Genomic DNA, 20,494 nt, shown 5'->3' with positions numbered 1-20,494 from the left:
ATGACATTGGTCTGGCTCTAGTGTTCATTTGTAGCTGAAGCAGCGAGTCTGGGAGCAGGGAACAGAGAACTTACCTCTAAGGAGTAGGAAGATGAGGGGCTATAGAAGAAGGCAGAACAGGATTGCCTGGAGAGTTGACGGAAGAAAGGAACGTGCTGTTTTAATTGCTGAAGGGGAGAATTTCCAGAAGTTTGGGGAGTCTCTTGGCTTGAGGTGTTAGGGAATTTCAGGAACATAAGAACTGCAAGGGCATCTGATTTGGTAGGAAGATGGGATGGGAAGCCAGAGATGGGATTTATTTAAATGGTGGATGGCCTAATTCTTTAATGTCCAGAGGAAATATGTGAAATAAAAAGGAAATAAAGGCAGGGAGAGAAAACATTTTTCAGAAATTTGCCTTTAAAAGGAATAAGAATATTGAGTTGCAGAGTAATGGAACATCAAAGTTGATCTATAATTGGTAGGTAATATTTCATGGTCTCAGAGGGATTTGTTTATTTATTTATTTATTCATTTATAAATTTTTATGGAAGAAGCACCTGAGAACTCATCCAGCCCCCCTTTAGTCAGAGAGGTATTTGGCCAGCATGGCCTGGTTGCTGGTTAGAATGCAGGATCTCCGCATCTTCCCCAGGTCTGCCAAACCAGAATTTGCATTTTAACAACACTGGGTATTGTGTCTGCCTGCCTGTTGCTGAGAAGTGCTAGTTTGGGACACAGTCAGTGGCAGAATTGATTAAAATGTAGCTCTCTTAACATCAAGGATTTTTCCAGGTGACTCCAACTTAGGGTTTTCCTACCCTTTTTACTGTTTTCTTTCAACAGTGTCAGAAGTTTGGACAGTATAACAAGGAAGACGCCACTTCTTTTAGGCTATCAGAGTCTTTCTCTCTGTATCCTCAGGTAAGTAGTAGGTGTTTCTCAAATAACTATAGAAGAATAAATTGCAATAGAAATAAGACTTGCTACTTTTGGGGCAAAGTAAAGACTTGGTATATTTTGAGACTCAGGCTCTAGGTGATAAAGGTGGTTCACTTCAAGAGAAATACTGTGTCTCTGTGCCAGGCGCTGCCTGAACCCTACAGAAAACAGAGGTGACATGCAGAAAGGAGAAAATAACAATTAACTATCATGAAAAGGCAAAACAGGTTCATTGTATAAGGCCCCAACAAAATCTCTTAATTTGTGGAAGTTCTGGGTGGATTATCAGCTACCTTAGCAGCGAACAAACAACACCAAAGAAAATGAAGCATATTGGAAGATGAATATAATAAAGGAGACTATATTAATGTGACAAATATTTAATGATATGTTCATGGTTATTATGCTGCAAAATAACTAGGAATCAGCACTAATAAGCAGCTTCTATAAATAACTGCTTAATGCAGGAACTAAACATTTGGGAGCCATTGAACAAAGGGGAAAGGAGGTTGAGTGAAGGAAGCCTGAAGTTGCTCTCAGGGATCTGGGTATATACTTTTTCTGAACCTCTATCCTCATCTGTAAATGAGAAAACTAGAATTTAGCTCAGTGGGTGGCTGTGAGGATTATGTGAGCTGAGGCCAACCTAATGTTTAGCACTTAGTGAATGTGAGCTGGTGGCTCCACAGCTGGGACCTGAAACTTTCAGGCTGGCTTCTTCACAGGAGCAGCTTTTCCAGCACTGGAAGCAAACTCAACTTTATTTCCTCTTCCCTCAGAGACGCCTTTATGGGGAATAAATAAAAAGAAGTGCTTTTATTTCTAAATAAACTTATGAGGACTTGGTTGTCCAAATGTATATTATCCTTTCAAATACTTGCTTTGGAAAGTGGACACAGGTTTGAGTCATGCAGTTGTATAGCTCTGATTATTAGGGCTCAAGGGGGCCTCGGAGGTCATCTCACTGGCCCAGAGTAGAGCTCTGTGGTGCGAGATGTGTGCCTCTTCCCTTGATGGATTCTTCCCTTGAGTTTTATGAAGTGACCTTCTGGGTCTCTCTTTATGGCCCTTTTTTGGATGTATATTTTGTCTGATATGAGTATTGCTACCCTGGTTTTTTTTCCTGTCTGTTTGGTTGGAAAATTTCTTTCCAGCCCTTCACTTTCAGCCTGTGTAGGCCTTTAACCTGAGGTGGGTCTCTTGTAGGCAGCATATTTGCGGGTCCTGCTTTCTTATCCATTTAGCTCTTCTGTGTCTTTTGATTAGAGCATTTAATCCATTTACATTTAAGGTTATTATTGATAGGTAGTTATTCATTGCCATTTATGTGCCTGTGCTCCTCCCTCTCTCTCTCTCTTTCTCCCTCTCTCTCTTTCTCTCCTTTCCTTCCTTTCCTTAAAGTAGTCCCTTTAGTATCTCTTACAGAGCTGGTTTGGTGGAGGTGTATTCTTTTAGATTTCTTTTGTCTGGGAAGCTTCTTATTTGGCCTTCTATTTTGATTGAGAGCCTTGCTGAGTAAAGTAGCCTTGGTTGCAGATCTCTGGTTCTCATTACTTGGAATATTTCTTGCCATTCTCTTCTGGCTTGGAGCGTTTCCATCGAGAAGTCAGCTGCTAGCCTTACCAGGGCTCCTTTGTATGTTACTTCCTGTTTCTCCCTTGCTGCCTTTAAGATTCTCTCTTTGTCTTGAAGTTTTTCCATTTTAATTATGATGTGTCTTGAAGTGGGCCTCTTTGGGTTCCTCTTGATTGGGACTCTCTGTGTTTCCTGGATTTGTGTGACTTTTTTCTCTCATCAAATTTTCCGTCATTACTTTTCATACAGGTTTTCTGTCCCTTGGTCCTCTTCTTCTCCTTCTGGTATCTCTGTTATATGGATAATATTACGTTTCATATTGTGTTGCATTTCTTTTAATCCCTCTTCATTCTTTCTGAGTCTCTTTTCCTTTTCTTGCTCTTTCTGGGTGTTTTCTTCTACTTTGTCCTCTAGCTTGCTGATCCAATCTTCTGCTTCATCAGTCCTGCTTTTGATTCCTTCTGCTGTGTTCTTCAGTTCAGAAATTGTATTTTTCATTTCCTGTTGGGCCTTGTTGATAGTTTCCACTTCCTTTTTCATGTTGATATAGTTTTCAGTGCTTTCATTGTAGTTTCCCTGTAATTTCTGGTAGCTCATTGTGAGCTTGTTGAGCTTCCTGATAACCATTTCTTTGAACTCAGTATCTGATAGTTGAGTTACCTCTATTTCATTTAGCATTTTTTTTGAGGCTTCCTCCTTTCCCTTCATTTGGGGATTGTTTCTTTGTCTTCTCATTGTTCGTGAGATTCTTCTTGTTAGCCTCTGTTTCTTAAATTGATGTGTTGTGGTTCCCTGGGTTTATGGTGTGAACTTCTGTGGTAGAATACCTGTGAGATTGAGTGGTGCTGTGTCTTTCAGGTATCCTGGTGTTCACAGCTTCCCCCTACTCTTTTTTGTGATCAGTTGGAGGTGAAGGCAAATAGTTTAAGATAGCAAAAGAGTAGTCTATGATATTAACAGTAGCAGCTAGTAGAGGAGAGATAGGAATCCTTTGGCTATGTATAGTGTTAACGGTGGTCTTCCACCCACTAGCCACTTTTCTGAAAGGATGGAAAGAAGATGAGACTCTTGTTGGGGGGAAAGGATTGTGAGTTGGTTCTAGAAAGCACTGAGGTTGTGGGAGGTCAGATTCTGAGGTAGGGTGAGAGTAAAGAATAGTAAATAGGTGTAGTGTGTGAGAGAATAGAATTAGCCAGTATAGTAATAGAGTTCAGGAAATCATGAAGTGGGCCAAGATCTGGGAGGGGTGTTGTGTAGTATTTACAATTGTATTGAATAGGTATTATGTACAGTAATATTAGAGCAACAACCATATGACAGAATCTATGAGATCTAGGTAACAATAGGGAGTATAGACCCTTGAGTAATGTACTAATGGAACACAAATGAAGGACAGTAAATTAGCAATACAGTATTAATGAGATAATAGGGTAAATCTATGAAACGATACAATATAACCAGCCAAGCAAAGAAGACTAAACAGAAAGAAGAGGAATACCAAAATACTATTAAAATAAAAAAATGTAAGAATAATGAAAAACGATAATACAAATATGTAATAACTTGCAGTTTCAAAATAAAAGAAGGAAAAAAGCAGAAGAGGGAATGAAGAAGCGATAAATTTGAAAGGAAACCGGAATAACTCTAGAGTAAAAGAAAGAGAAGCATCAGGAATTGAGATATAAAAATAATAAGAATTACAAAATAAAGAGTTACTTTAAAAAAAGATAAAATCAAACAAAAAAAACCCTTTTCTTTGTTTCTATGTGGCCAAACCAGTTTTTCTGGTCTTGCTGGCTTCAGTAGCCTGAGGGGCAATTGGAATAGTTCTTCTCCCTTGCTGGTCAGAACTCTGTGATCCTCTGGCATACTGTACCCAGGGCTAGCTGCGAGTTTTTCCAAGAGCTGGTGTGGTGCCTCTCTACAGGGCCCTGGGTGTGGGTCTGGGCACTTGTAAGCACACTCTCTGGAGCTCACTGCCGTGGTCTCCAGGATCCCGCGTAGTGCCTGCGCCTTTTCCGGGTTCATGGGTATGAGCTCCTGGGATCTTGAGGGGTGCGCACTTCCCCCAAGTTCATGACCTGGGCACCGGGGATCCCGTGGAACACCTGTGCCTTTTCTGTGTTCAGGGCTGTGGGGTCTGGGTCTTCCACAAAACCACACTCTCCGGGTTGGGGGCATGGGTGCTCGGCCAGGCTGCCCTTGGTCGCACAGGCTGGGGCTCACATTTCCCAGGTCTATGTGTGGGTGCTCAGCCCCTGTGTGATTGTCTCTCAATCCTCCCTCCCCTCTCTGTGCCTTCAAGCAATCAGGCCTCCCCCAGTGCTGCTCAGTCCTTGTTTGGCTGGGGAGGGAGTGGTTGACCCAGCTCTCTCCCAAGTGCCCTGAGGCAGACCCAGGAGTGCTGGGGCTGCAACCTACCTGGTCCTCGCGCTGATCCCTGGACCCTCATTATCCTGAAGCACTCTCCTTACTGTCTGGTTCTTCAATGTCTGCTACAATTTTTGATCTCCTATTTTCATAAATGTGATATTGTTGGCTTTTTGCTCTGTTCCTCTGTAGATCAGTTTTTCTCCCGTGTGTAAGGGGAAGGGGAATCTGCTCCCTCCTACCACACTACCATCTTCCTCTCTGGAATTTTTTTTTATGGGGACCCTCTTAAAAGCCAGTATGCAAAGCAGATGGACTTGGGTGCTGCTCTGGTTTTGCCCAGGTGCCACCCCCACATAGGGGGTCCTACCACAATACTTTCCACCACCTCACTTTCAGGGCCTTGTGGTTTCACCAAAACTCAAGAGCACAGTTTGAAAACCACTGAATTGAGATGGCCTCTAATATTCCTTCTGTTGAGGCATGTAGGATACAGGTCAGGAGACCAGTTGCTGGAGCCAACAGCATGGATTAGAGTCTGGCTCTGCCACTCAGTAGTTAGTGGGTGGCCTTGGACATGTTGTCTACCCCTCAGTTTCCTGATACATGAATTAGGGATGGTAAAAACCTACCTGTGGGCTTATTGGAAGGATTGAATAGTTTTTGTCAAGTGCTTTGCACATAGGATAAATTGAATGTCAGCTGTGATTACTGTTTAGGAGCCTGTGCTTCAATATGTGGAGTCTTAGGAAGCTTTATACTTCTCAAGGCAGTTCATTTCCATGTTCTGGTAACTCTTTAGAGTGAGTTAAAAGTCTGCTCTCCACCTTCTCATTCTCATGGTAAAGAACACACCTCTCCAGGATCATCTTCTTTTCCCTGTCTCCTTTATACCCCTCACTCCAATGTACTAGCTGTGTCTGATCTCTCTCACCTCTCATCTGTTGTTACCATGCCAGGAGTTCCTTCTCCCCTGGCCCTTGGGCCTCCTCATGAATGTTTTTTAGATCTAGTGGCTTTGGGAAGTCTCCTGATATCCCTCCAGCCCCACCCCACTGTAGCAGTACTTTCCTATACTGGGGCTAATAACATACTGCCCCAAATGTGCCTTTTCCCCACTGGACTGTGGTCCCTTTGAGAGCAGACATTCTGTCTCTACAACCCAGGCTAGTGACTCCAGTGGTAAGTGCTTCTTTGCCCTTCCCATTTCATCTAGAATCTCTGACATACCCAGAGGCTCCCCCTACTTTCTAAAAATAATTTTAAAATTTCTAATTGTGGTAAAAACACATAAAACTTTTCATCTTAACCATTTTTCAGGGTACTATTCAGTAGTGTTAGGTATATTCACCTTGCTGTGCAACAGATCTCCAGACCTTTTCATCTTGCAAAACCAAAATGCTGTACCCATTCTACCACAACTTTCCATTTCCTACTTCTCCCAGCCCCTGGTACCACCATTTTACTTTCTATTTTATGAACCCAGAGACCTTATTCTTAAAAGTTTGGGTTTTCCTGTTTCAGAGACCTAAGACAAGTCTACTCTTTGGGTATCGAAGCAGGTTACAGGTATATGGTCTTGTCTTTTTTTTTTCCTTTATGAATGCAGTTCATGTTCCATCTTAGAAGATCTCCATTTCTTCAAGTGTTTAATAACAGTCCTGATGAGTCATCATATTACAGACACCATTTTGCCCGACAGGATCTAACCCAGTCCCTGATCATGATTCAGCCCATTCTCTACTCCTATTCGTTCCATGGACCACCAGAGGTAAGATTTTATGTGAATGCCTTTCTTGGAAGGAATCATGTAATATGCTATTTTGTTTTTTCTCTTAGAGAAAAACTGTAAAAAAGAGAAAACTTTGAGTCTTTATAGTAATTTAACATTATTTCTAAGTCTTAAAAATGAACATAGGGAAAATTCATGGGCACGTAAATCTATTATCTGTGGAAGGCAGGATTACAAGTAGAAAACTTTATTTTTTCTACTTTTTAAATTTTTATAAAAATGTTATTTATTTTAGAGGAGAAGGGAGGGAGAAAGAGAGGGAGAGAAACATCGATGTGTGGTTGCCTCCTGCACATTCCCTACCTGAGGACCTGAACTGGTCTGCAACCCAGGCATGTGCCCTGACTGGGAATTGAGCCAGCGACCCTTTGGTTTGCAGGCCAGAACTCAGTCCACTGAGCCATACCAGCCAGGATATACAAGTGGAAAACTTTTAAAAATACTACGAAGATACTTTTTTCAATGTGTTCAGATAGTTTGATACAGTAATCCCATGTCTTGTATTGTATCCAAAGAAAATACTCGTATATATAGAAAAAGTTTTGTTCAAAGAAATAGTAAATGAAATATTAGAATAGAAAATTAGAAAATAATCCAGTGCTCAATGGTAGGGAAATAAGTAATCTAAGAAATATTTACAGTTTATGTAACATAATGAAATAAATATGTTAAAATGTTACATTAAAAAATTAAGATAGAAACTTTTCTAAATTATGTTTTCTAAATGTCTGCAAGAATTAAAAACTATATGGAAATAAACCAACTATCAATATTGGTTGTCCTTGGGTTCAAATTTTCTTTAACTTAAAGTATAAGTTACTTTTATTATTGAAATAAAGATCATAAAAATACATTTTGTAGTAAACTTTGCAAACTTGTAATAAAAGCTGTACTTTTTCATGTAGCCACTGTTTGTCACAAGCAGTTGTAGTATATCTGAGAGACTGTATTTCTGATAGATGCAATACATTTTTAGCATGAAACTGAGAATATTTGGCATAACTTTTGGTTCCCAGAGCAAAAGATACCATTAATCTCCTTTTCCAGTTGATGAGGGATTATTTGGAGCTTCTTCTACAAAGTTGAAACTTAGAACTGCTGAGTCAGGAAGCAGAAAGTAGAAATGACATGAAGGTGGGGAGAGCCATTGCACCTGGTACCAGTTGTAAATGGCCTTCTTGATGTCCTGGCCATGTGGGGAACAGAGGGAAGATCAGTGTCATCTTTTTCCCCTTCAGCCAGTACTATTGGACAGCAGCAGCATTCTGGCTGACAGAATATTGCTGATGGATACTTTCTTCCAAATTGTCATCTATCTTGGTGAGGTAAGATATTATTCTTTTAACCATTTTTACTTTCTTCTTATTAATTTAGTTTTTTATGTATTTGGTACAAGAACCTGGGCCTAGAAAACCCATAGTTTATTATAATGAGTGCAGCAGCATTATTCTAGTGAATAAAATCTTTTTTATTAGTAACTAATAATATTTGCTGTAAGTAAATCTTAGGTGGCCTTTTCAAATCACCATATATATTTCTGAGTTGTCAGGCAAGATCAGTTAGTTACTTTTGCTCAGTAAACTTTCTATATGCACTACTACCCTTTCAGAGTTATGCTAGAGTTAGTAGTAAGCATGCATACATTTGGGACTAAAGTTTTTCTTTGAAATAATGTGATACCATGAACCTTAAGCTGGGTCTGTGGATCTCTAGGATGGCTGTGTGTGGCCTTCTGGGTAAAGTCTATTACTTTACCCAATGAACTAGATAAAGTTCATTTCCTAAGAAAAGGAATGGCTCCTCTGAAGAAAATTCTTTTACTCAGCCTTATATACAGTGATATATTCCTTTTCTTCTATTGCATATTCTTTACCTTTAGTAGGTTGCCTTGTGGTTGACTTGACTTCCTAGTGTCAGTACATTAGAAGTGATTTCAGATGTCCTGAAAAGATACAAATTGTTTCAGAATTTTTAAAATAACTTTAAGAGAATTCATCTTCTAATACTAATGGGCATTTTATAACTCCAAATGATATTAACACCCAGTCTGCTAGCCACTTGCCCATAGATAGTAGGCTACCAGTAGTGGTCCTACCAGTAATGGTCAAGGGCCATTTGTGACCAGCTGGTTTTCCCACTGATTTCTTTAAGAACAATAATCACAAGATAGCTTTTTTTGCCTTTAGTTCATTCTTCATAGATGTCACTGGCCATAGCCCCTGATCTTATTAATTCATGCATTTATTGAGCATCTTCTCTGTGCAAGTTATTGGTTCTAATGACAAAGACAGTGACATCGTTCTCACCTTCCAAAAGACCTAAGTCTGCTGGTAGTTGTTCTTAAGAACTCTTGTAACGAAGTGAGCTTATGATAATTTCCTCCATCCCACCAGTAAAAGATTAAGACCTAGAAAATAGTACAGGAAACTCAGAATGGAGAAGAGGCTGCAGAAGGAAACATCTAAAGAGAATCATCTCTCTGGAATCAGATTAACAGTTACATGTGAAAGCACTTTAGCTTATTTATAAAGATACATTAATCAGTCAACAACTTTTTAAAAATTTCCTGTGTGTTCAAAATATTTCCTAAACCATTTGCTGATGGGAATGAAAGAATGAATGAGACTCAAAGTATTTAGCCTAGTTGGGGAGACAGTTTTTACTTTTTGTACTTAGTATACTGCCTTCTACTTATTGCCTAGGTAAGTCTCATACTTTGATTCTTATAGCTTTTATGTACTGTAAAATAGTTTCCCACTGAGAATATCTCCACACAGAGCCCAGGGGGTGGGGATGGGGTCAATCCCACCAGGTCTGTGTGACTATTATGTACTTGAAGGGAATGTACAATATGTATTGATTGGAAAAAGAAGTGGGGATTGATTCCATAGAAGCAGCCCACAAGTCTTTTTCACTGCCAGGTTTAAGGAAATGAGAAGCTAGACAAAGTGATGGCATTGGAATGGCAAGGAAGGGAGCCTCGGTTCCTTGGGACAGCTAATCCCTCAGTTTGGCTGAGAAGGTGTGACTGATGACATACTTCTGGGAGAATTATTGGGGGTGTCCTGAATGCACCTCTTTGCTTGCTCATACTTCTTAGTTCCACTTTGTTCCCTTCTAACACTTGTCATTCTTGACATAAATTTGGGGGTTGGGAGATGGTGTTAGAATGTCAAAAGTGTCAAAGAAGATTGTTGTTTTATTGTTTCCACAGTAGTTTTTGTTTATGTGTTTTGGTGTAGACCATAGCCCAGTGGCGTAAAGCTGGGTACCAGGACATGCCTGAGTATGAAAACTTCAAGCACCTTCTGCAGGCACCACTGGATGATGCTCAAGACATTCTGCAAGCACGCTTCCCTATGCCACGTTACATTCACACAGAGCATGGAGGCAGTCAGGTCGGTGAGGTCATTTCTACAAGAGCTTTGGTACTCAGTGGTTTTTATGATGTATTTTTATGGCTATAAATCCAAACAGTGTGGTTAATATTTTATGTGGTGACATAAATTGCTATACAGATAAACTTCCAAATATGACTTATTTTTAAATGAATGGTCAGAATATGTTGATGTAAAAGCAGAGGATTGCCAAAATAAAATACATTATTTTATTTTTCTGGAACTCTAATAAATTGAGAGCTATTGGTTTTAAGCTACAGAAATGGGTTCCTGTGCAGTAAAAAATTTCTTAATTTAACAGAAGTGTAAAACTTTTTGTCCTAGTACACTAATATTAATGCCACCTTTATTCTGTAATTTTTTTTTAAAGGCTCGATTCCTTTTGTCTAAAGTGAATCCATCTCAGACACACAATAACCTGTATGCTTGGGGACAGGTAAGAAATTATCAGGTATTTGGAGAGGAGACTAAGCTACTTTTTAAAAAACCTAGTTACAAATTGGATCCTATTTGGCCCAGAAACAGAATAGCTTGGTTATTTTGATGGAAAAAATAACTTTGAACATAGCTTGGGGGTAAGGGATGGCTACCTAGTGTGGATTGTTTTATGCAATACACAGCATTATCACAAGTTGAGGCCAGAAGACAGAACACCATAGTGTGGCCTCCATTTGACTCTCAAAGACACAGAAACATTGCCCCAAATCCTCCCTCTCCTGCTTTCTCTGTTCCAAGAGGGCAGGGCCAAAACATTTACAAATGCTCACTGTTGGGTCTGTGCTGTCTTTACTTTTCAGCCTCTGATTCCTTCTTTAACTATTTCAATCATTTATGTCTTTTTCAAATGAGTCATTTCTTTCATTCTGTTTTCTCATAACATTTTTAAATTTTAACTTTTTTTGTTGATAATTTCAAGTTTATATTCAGTCGTAAGAAGTAATATACAGAGATCCCCTATACCCTATACCCAGTTTCCCCCCATGGTAACATCCTGTAAAGCTGTGATGCAGTATTGTAGTCACGATACTGACATTGATAAGGTCCAGATGCACATTTCCATCAGCATGAGAATCTTTCTAGTTTTGCTCTCTTTTTAAAAGATTTTATCTATTTATTTTTAGACAGAGGAGGGGAAGGAGAAAAAGAGGGAGAGAAACATCAATGTGTGGTTGCCTATCACACGGCCCCCTCCTGGGGACCTGGCCTGCAACCTAGTCATGTGCCCTGACTGGGAATTGAACCAGTGACCTTTTGCTTCGCAGTCTGGTGCTCAATCCACTGAGCCACACCAGCCAGGACTTTTCTGTTGTTCTTATATAGTCACACTCATTTTCCTTCTGCCTCCACCTGTTCCTTAATACCTGACAACTGCTAATCTGTTTTTTATTTCTATAATTTTGTCATCAAGAATGTTATGTACATGAGTCCTGACTGCTGTGGCTTAGTGGATTTAGTGCTGGCCTGTGACCCCAAAGGTTGCTGGTTCGATTCCCAGTTAGGGCACATGCCTGGATTGCAGTCCAGGTCCCCAGTTGGGGGCTTGCTAGAGGCAACAGATCAATGTATCTCTTGCACATTGATGTTTCTCTCCCTCTCTTTCTCCCTTCCTTCCCTTCTCTGAAAAAAAATGTTATATATATGAAATCACATGGTGTATAACCTTTTGGGGCTGGGTTTTTTCCCCCTCAGCATAATTATCTAGACATTCATCCGGTTGTTATATGTATCAATAATTTGTTTCTTTTTATTTGCTGAATAATCCATGGTATAGAGGTCCATACTTGGTTAGTAATTTAGCCATTGAAGGACATCTGGGTTGTTCAACTTCTGACTACTAGGAATAAAGCTGCTTTAAGTATTCGTGTACAGGTTTCTTATGAACATAAGTCTTGATTTCTCTGAGATAAATACCCAGGAGTACATTTGCTCAGTTGTTTGGTAGTTACATGGTTAGTAAGAAACTACCGTACTGTTTTCCAAAATGAGTGTCCTTCTCCAACCCTACCACCAATGTATGAGCATTTAGTATTGTTATTCTTATTTTAGCTTTTCTGATAGGTGGGTAGTGGTATATAACACTGTGGGTTTTTTTTTTTTAATTTTTTAAAAGATTTTATTTATTTATTTTTAGAGAGGGAAGGGAAGGGGGGAGAGAGAAAGAGAGAGAGAGAAACATCAATGTGCGGTTGCTGGGGGTCATGGCCTGCAACCAAGGCATGTACCCTGACTGGGAATCGATAACATTGTGGTTTTAATTTACATTTTTCCAGTGGCTTTTCATGTGCTTCTTTTCCTTTTGTATACCTTCTTTGATGAAATCTCTGTCTTTTGTCCTTGTTCTAATTGGATTATTTGCTTTTTTTTTTATAGTTGAATTTTGAGTTCTTTATAAATTCAAGATGCTAGTCTTTTGTTACATATATGGTCTGTGTATATTTCTCTCCCTTATAGCTTCTCTGTACATCCTCTTCACCAGATCTTTTGCAGAGCAGTTTTTTTGTTTTATGAAGTTCCCTTTATTATTTTTTTCCTTTCATGGATTGTGCTTTTGGTCTCAAGTTTAAACATTCTTTGCCTAGCCCTGGATCCTAAAGATCTCCTGCATTGATTTTCTTTTTCTTTTTTTTTTTTAATTTTATTTTTATTGTTTATTTTTAGAGAGGGAAGTGAGGGAAAAAGAGAGAGAGCGAGAGAAACATCAATGTGCAGTTGCTGGGGGTCATGGCATGCAACCCAGGCATGTACCCTGACTGGGAATCGAACCTGCGACACTTTGGTTGGCAAACTGCTCTCAATCCACTGAGCTACGCCAGCCAGGGGCTGATTTTCTAATTTTATGTTTACATTTTAGTCTGATTCATTTTGAATTAATTTTTATATAAGATATAAGGTATAAATTTATTTTCTGCATATTGCCGCAACACCATTTATTGAAAGAGGCTAGTTTTCTTCCACTGAATTGCTTTTGTATCTTTGTCTAAGATTAGTTGGGTGAATTTGTGTGAGTCTATTTCTGGGTTTTCTGCTCTGTTTTATTGTATTTTCTCCCTCTACTAATACCACACAGTTTTTTAAAAAAAAATAGATTTACTTTTTAGAGAGAGGGGGAGGGAGGTAGAAAGAGGAAGAGGAATGTTGAAATTCAAGAGAATCATTGATTGGTTGCTCTTGCAAGCCACCAGCCAGGGACTTGGCCTGCAGCCCATGCATGCATCCTGACTGGGAATTGAACTGGCGCTCTTTCAGTTCCCAGGCCAGTACTCAGTGCACTGAGCCACACCAGCCAGGGCTATTTACTTTTCTTGTTCTGTTGTCTGTTTTCATTTTCATTGTTTCCTGCTCTAATCTTTATTTTCTTTTCTTCTGCTTGCTTTAGGTTTATTTTCCTCATTTTCTAAGTTCTTGAAATAGGAGGTTAGCTTATTGATTTGGGACTTCCCTCTTCTCCAGTACATGCATTTAGTTCCATTAATTACCTTGTCAGCACTGCTTTGGTAGTGTCCCACAGGTTTTGATATATTGTATTTTCATTTTTGTTCAGTTTGATATATAATTTATCTTTGTGTTTTAATTCCCTTGACAGTTCTCTGACTCTTGTATTATTTAGAAGTGTTGCTTAGTTTCTAGGTATTGGGAGATTTTTTTCTCTGTTACTGATTTCTATTTCCATGGTTGTTGGAGAATACATTTTGTATGGTTTTAATTCTTGTAAATTTATTGAAATTTGTTTTATGGTCAAGGGTAAGGACTATCTTGGCATATGTTCCAGGGTCACTTGGATGTGTATCTTGCTGTTGTTGGATAGTGTTCTATAAATGCTAGATTCTGTTAGTTGATAGTGTTGTTGAGTTCTTATATATCCATGATGATTATCTGCCTAGTTGTTATGTCCTTTTTGTTGAGAGAGGGTGTTGAAGTTTCCAACTCCAATTATGAGTTTGTGTATTTCTCTTTTGAGTTCTCTCAGTTTTTGTTCACATATTTTGTAGTTCTCTTGTTTATTGCATACACATAGAATTGTTATGTCTTCTCAGTAGATTGACCTTATATCATTTATTAGACAAAGTCTGTCTAGGAAGTATCCAGTCATTTAACATGAAAAGTAGAGACATTTATTGAAGAAGATACAATATACGAGAAACATTGTATATAGGACAGTGATGCCTCAGTCCCTTTCAAAGTAGGTACCTTGGGACCTCACACAGCTCTTCCATTCACTGTCAGCTGCCCCATCATGTTTTCCTGAATCTCACTGACAGTCTAAAATCTCTACCCTTAAAAAGGTGAGTTTTGGGAAAAGCCAGAAGTCTTAGGGCACCAGATCTGGGCTGTAGGGAGGCTGAGTCATGTGGGTGATTTGATGTTTCACAAAAAACTCTGCATGAGACGGGATGCATGAGCAGGTGTTGTCATGAAGAAGCTACCAGTTACCACTTGCCCATAGTTTTGGCTTTCTGAATTACCTGAACAGAGCCTGCAGAGGAATGTTCAAGCTTAACGCAAAATTTGATGCAGATTTGTTGCTCTACTTACTCAGTCATTTTGAATGCAATGGCCACACAGTACACATGCTCACTCAACGGCATCTACTGCCCCCACTGACTAGTATAGTGAAGGCATCATTGTTCATACGTGGTTATTCCAGTCCACTCTCCTTGGCTGTCAGATTACATCCATATCAAACAAACCATTCTCCTTATATTAATAATGGCTGGACTTTTTCCTGACAGACCATGTTTGTCTAACCCCTCTCTGACTAGATGTCTCAGGTAAGTATAATCTGTGGTCTCCTAGTATCAGAAAAGGGGCTTTTGCCTTCTGGTTTGCAAATCTGACCTTTATAAGACAATAAATAAGGCTAAGTATTTCATGAATCTAGACCAGAAATGATTCTTGCTGTCATAAACCATATTTCATCTCTGACTGTTTTTGTTTAAATGAACTCTTTTTATTAGAAAAGGTTTAGATTTCTAGAAAAGTTGAAAGTGTGGAGTTCCCATTTACCCCAAATCTAATGTTAGTATGGTACATTTATTACAATTAAACATTATGATTAATTAAAGCCCATACTTCAATCAGATTTTCTTAGATTTTACCTAATGTTCTTTCTCTGTTGCATTATCTCATCTAGGGTTCCATATTACATATTTTTCCATCACGTTTTCTTATTTTCGCTGTCACATTGATGTTGTGCAAACCGTTTTTGTTATATTGATAATGGCTGGGCTTTTTCCAGAGAGACCTCATATAATGTCACCCTCTCTGGTAATTTTGTTTGTACTAATATTTACTTTATTTATGTGGCATTGATAAAGCCTTCTTCTTTTATCTCTTTTCATCCTCTAACTTTCAACTTGCTTCTATCATTATAATTGAAGTGAATTTCTCATAGCACATAACGTGTGTCATTGTTTCTAATTCACTTTGCTAAGCTCATAATTGATATATTTGGACCATTTATATTTAAGGTAATTGTTGATATACTAGGGTTTAAATCTGCCATTTTGTATTTTGTTTTCTCTACTATTTTTTTCTTGCCTTCCTGTGAATTACTTGAACATTTTTTTTAAGTAGGTTTTTTTTCATCTTTTAAGATTTTCTTTTTTTTTAAGACTTTATTATTTGAGAGAGAGAGAGAGAGAGAGAGGGAGGGAGGGAGGGAGAGAGAGAGAGAGAGAGAAAGAGAAACATCAATGTGCGGTTGCTGGGGGTTCTGGCCTGCAACCCAGGAATGTACTCTGGCTGGGAATCGAACCTGGGACACTTTGGTTCCCAGCCCGCGTGCAATCCACTGAGCTACGCCAGCCAGGGCTTTGAACATTTTTTTAGAATTCCATTTTAACATGTTTATAGTGGTTTTGAGTGTGTCTCTTTGTAGTGGATACTCCTGGTTGCTCTAGAGCACAGGTGGCAAACACAAGGCCCATAGGCTGAATCTGGTCCTCCACCTTGTTTTATCTGGCCTGGCACCTTGTTTCTATCCAGTGGCAGCATTGAGCTCTCACTTAACTGTTAAGGAGTAGTTACATTTATACAGTCCTAAAATTACATTCAGCCCTTTGAAAGCACCTACAAGGCTGATGTGGCCTCTGGTGAAAATGAGTTTGACACCCCTGCTTTAGAGTGTTGTATTACATTACATATGCATAGCTTCTCGCAGTTTACCAGTGTTGTTTTCTTGACCAGTGTAAGTGAGGTATACAAAACTTACTATCTCTTTATGTCCCTTTACCCTGCCTCATTTATAATTTTGTTAAATATTTCTTCTCCATACATCAGATACAGTTTTTCTTCAGTCATTAAACATAATTTATAAATCTCAAGAGAAGATGAAAAGCCTACTGTATTTATCCCTAATTTTGTTTACTATGTTCTTTATTCCTTGTTGATACTTGAGGTTCCTTCTCTTATTTCCTTTCTGTTTAGAGATTTCCTTTAGCCATTCTTTTAGAGTAGGTCTGCTGGTAATAGAATCTTAGTTTCTCTTCATTTGAAATTCTTGATTTCCCTTTCATTCATGAAGGATATTTTCTCTGAATATAGGATTCTGGTGACATTCCTTTTCATTAGGTAGTTAAAAAATATTTTGCCACTCTCTGGCTTGTATGATTTCTGATAAGAATTCACTGTCATTCTTACTGCTTTTCCCCTGTGGATAACATGTCATTTTTCTCTGGCTGCTTTCAATATGTTTTTCTTTGTTGTGAGCTTTCAAGTTAAAGTACCATGTGCTTTTGGTGCTCATTTCTTTGGATTTAGCCTATTTGGAATTTTATTAGTGTCTTGATTTTGTCTATTTATGTCTTTTGCCAAAATTGGATATTTTCAGCTATTATTTTTTCAAATACTTTGTCAGCCTCCCCTCTTTTTTCTCTCTCTCTCTCTGGGACTCCAATGACCTGAATGTCATGAATGTTAGGGTTTTTTATCTCCAGCTTACTGATTATTTTCTCTGTTCCCTTTCTGCTATTGAGTTCATACACTGAGCTTTTTATTTGTTGCTGTATTTCTCTGTTCTAAAATTTCCATTTGATTCTCTTGCATGCCTTTCTTCAGACTTTGTATTTCTTTGCTGAGGCTTTTTGTTTGTTTGTTTGTTTGTTTTTAGTTGTGTTCCTAATTGTTTATTGAAGCAGTTTTATCATGGCTGCTTTCAAGTTTCTGTCAGATAATTTTAACATTGTTGTCAACATGGTGTTAACACCAGCTTACTTTTTTCATTCACTTTGAGGTATTGGCTCTTGGCCTGACAAGTGATTTTTGATTGAAACATGGACATTTTCATGTTTGTTATGAGACTCTGGATATGCTTAAACCTGGTGTTTTAGCTGGCTTTTTGTGCTACTCTGGAATGAAAGGGGCAGGGCAGAGGGAGACAGTATTTCCTTACTGCTGAATGGAGATTGAAGTCCAGGTTTTCCATTGGCCCCTATTAACACCCTCAGCTCCCCACCTGCTTTCTACTGACCCTGCTGTAGAGATTTCCTTATTACTGTTGAGTGATGATAAAAGTGCTGACTCACCACTAGACCTAATCTGATACTATACTAGTAGGTGGGGAGAGGGACATCTATTATTGCCATGTTGGGGTAGACATCCAGATTCCCCCAGTGGTCTCTACTGATACCATGGGGACAAGGAGACTTATTACTGGCCATTAGGATGAAATTCCCAGTACCATAGCTGTCCTTCTCTGACACCGTCCTGATGGGGTTGTTGGGGTTTCTTGTTATTGCCTCATGAGAGTAGAAGTCCAAGCTGCCCACTCAGCTTTTGCTGGTGTGTGGGGTGGGGCCACAGTTTTCCTATCACCTTTGGTTGTAGGACAGTGGTTACCTAACATTTTTCCTGTCTTGCTGAGGTTCCCTGGTCCTTTGGCTAGAGAAAGTGAGCTTTTTTGTTGTTTGTCTCTACTCAGTGACCATTTGCCAGCTTCTACAGCCCCAAGTCTGGGATGTATGAGGCAAAAAGAAAATCCAGGGAATTCAACCCAAGTGTTGCTTCTTGGGTTCCAGGGTCCGTAGTTTGTCTGCTGTTTTCTCCCTGTCTTTCAGAATCTCTTATATTTGTTTTATATAAAATGCCCAGGGTTTTTAGTTTTACCTGGGGAGAGGAATATGAAAAAAATACATCTACATCTTCTTCTTGGAAGAAGCCTTTTTATAAAATTTTAATCATGCTTATATTTTTCTAATTATAATAGAAGTATAATTTATTTTAGGAAATTTGAATATCTAAAAAAATATTAAGAAAGAAAATCAAAATTACCTTTAGTGCTACTATCTAGAGTTAACCACTTCTGGTTTCTTGCTAGGTGATATAAAATGTATATGTCACGTGTATCTTTCTTTTTACAAATTTGGGATCTTACTAGAAACTGAGGTTTCTATTCACTTCTTTCTTTTAACATTAAATAAATCATAAACATTTTCAGATAGTACTAATGTCCATCTATTCCATGGAGGTACTGATTCATTTTCGAATATACCATTATCAAGTTTCTGTTGTAAGCAGAGCATTTAAGAGCATCGGGCCAGGTGCTGTGGCAGAATGATGGGGAAGATGGGAGGCATGGTGTGCAGGCCTCTAGGAGTTTACACCTGGTGGGGTCCAGACTCAGGATAAGTCATCAGAACTGTGGAGAGGGGAAGTTGAAGAGCATACTCAGAACTGTCTAGTGTCAGGGATGGCTTGAGCTCAAGTTGGTCAGGGAAGGGTTTTGTGAGGAATTGATGCTTCAGTTGAAAGAATTAGTTAGCTAGGCTAGCTAGAGGGGGCTGGTGGCAGTACTTATAGCAGAGGGGAAAACACTTATGAATATTCTGAGTCCTTAATAATTCATGAATTCTAAACAGTTTTTAAGATATCCTGCCAATAAACCTTTATCATTATATTTCAGGAATCAGGAGCACCCATCCTAACTGATGACGTTAGCTTGCAGGTATTCATGGATCATTTGAAGAAACTGGCTGTCTCCAGTGCCTCTTAAGCTGGTGTGTTAGCTGGAAATTGAAAAAAAAAAGAAACTGTCAATTGTGTCCATAATTGTTCATAAAGGTTTAATAACATTCCTTTTACTTTTGTTGTGCATTTAAATAAATAATCAAAGGAAGTGTTGTATGTAACTTTATAATTTATTTGTTTTTCCTATATGTTCCCCTTTTCTTCCATCATAAAATTACAAGTTCATAAATGTTTTAGTACTTAATACATGTTTATTTGCTTTTTGTATCCTGACTTTGCAGTCTATGTACAAGCAAGGGTAATGTGTTTTGGCAACCTGCTTAGATGAAAACCATAATGGTCAGGAAGGAAATAAATTTGAATGAAGAAAGCACTGGCTAATACAATGCTAATACAAATTTGATTTCCTGAGGTCTTTGTGAGTGTGTGTATATGTGTTTTAAGTGATTCCCCTAAGAGATATCTCCTGAACTCAATAGTCATTTACTGTCTAAATGTTAACAGACCAAGGAAAAGTTTCAGATAATGTGAAACTTCATTGAAGCAGACTGGTCTGGAGTGGCACTGTCCCTAACTCACATGTAACATACCATGTAAACAGTCCAGCCTAGGTAGACATTAAGAGTGGATGATGGGCATAAGTGGATCTAAGAGAGTGACAATACATTTATCTTGGGCATAGTAAAATAACTTTAACAGGTACTGCTTTTTAATCAAAGTATAATATATGCACAGTAAAAAGAGAAATATAAGGAAAAACCCTAACCTATAGAACTTATAACAAATAACAGTTTTCTCCACTCTGTAAGCCTAGACCCTACTCTTTAGAGGTAACTTTTTTTAATCTTTCAAACATTTTGTTGTTAATGTATCAATTTTAGCCAGTATCTCTCAATTCCCATTTTTAAGAATGAGGATTTGAAGACCTTTCTACCATTTAGATTTTATCAGCTATACCTTTATATTTATATTAACAAGGTTGGTAAAATTTACATTTCAACCTGTAACCATAGTTATGTCTGTTGTCTCAAAGTTGATTCTGGAAGTTGATAACTAATAAAGATTATCTACACAGTGGTCATAATGTAAGTATCGTTCATGTCCCAGTCAGGTGGTATTACATTTCTGTCCAGGGGTTTGATGTCCCAGTCCCCATGCCACTTGAAGGACAACATGCTTAATGACAAAATTACTTTTCTTAAGAGTCCAGTATTCTACAGGTTGGTTTGTTTCCTTTTTGGAATATGACTTACATTTGTTGTTGTTTTCCCTAGAGTTTCTAATTTTTTTTTTTTGAGAGAAGGTTTTGTTCTCTATTAAGGATTTCCAGCTTCTTATTCTATTGAATGGAGAGTATTCTTTAGAGGTTACTGATGTTCCATTTAAACATAGACCAATTGTGACAGCTGTCATCCAGGAATTTTTTTTGTTTTGACTCGTGGGTTAGTTCTATTCTTTCTTTTCCCTTAGTCAT

The 20,494-nt window shown here is 38.5% G+C and overlaps 1 protein-coding gene across 2 annotated transcripts in view; it reads left to right on the top strand.

The window, feature by feature from the left end:
* SEC23B (SEC23 homolog B, COPII coat complex component) overlaps nucleotides 1–19,780 on the top strand; it is a 45,028-nt gene extending 25,248 nt beyond the window's left edge. Inside the window, exons 15-20 of one of the 2 annotated variants that reach the window (XM_028523777.2) lie at nucleotides 826–903; nucleotides 6,476–6,637; nucleotides 7,897–7,983; nucleotides 9,901–10,056; nucleotides 10,427–10,492; nucleotides 18,956–19,780. In XM_028523777.2, the coding sequence (XP_028379578.1) occupies nucleotides 826–903; nucleotides 6,476–6,637; nucleotides 7,897–7,983; nucleotides 9,901–10,056; nucleotides 10,427–10,492; nucleotides 18,956–19,045 (639 nt within the window). In that variant the 3' untranslated portion in view covers nucleotides 19,046–19,780. The remainder of the gene's footprint in view (nucleotides 1–825; nucleotides 904–6,475; nucleotides 6,638–7,896; nucleotides 7,984–9,900; nucleotides 10,057–10,426; nucleotides 10,493–18,955) is intronic. The other variant, XM_028523778.2, reaches the window with a different exon arrangement.
* Nucleotides 19,781–20,494: the final 714 nt, after the last annotated feature.

The sequence above is a fragment of the Phyllostomus discolor genome, chromosome 9, assembly GCF_004126475.2.
Source record: "Phyllostomus discolor isolate MPI-MPIP mPhyDis1 chromosome 9, mPhyDis1.pri.v3, whole genome shotgun sequence".
In the NCBI taxonomy this organism is placed as follows: Eukaryota; Metazoa; Chordata; class Mammalia; order Chiroptera; family Phyllostomidae; genus Phyllostomus; species Phyllostomus discolor.
Note: the sequence above shows the minus strand (reverse complement) of the source record. Positions and strands in the feature narration are given on the sequence as shown.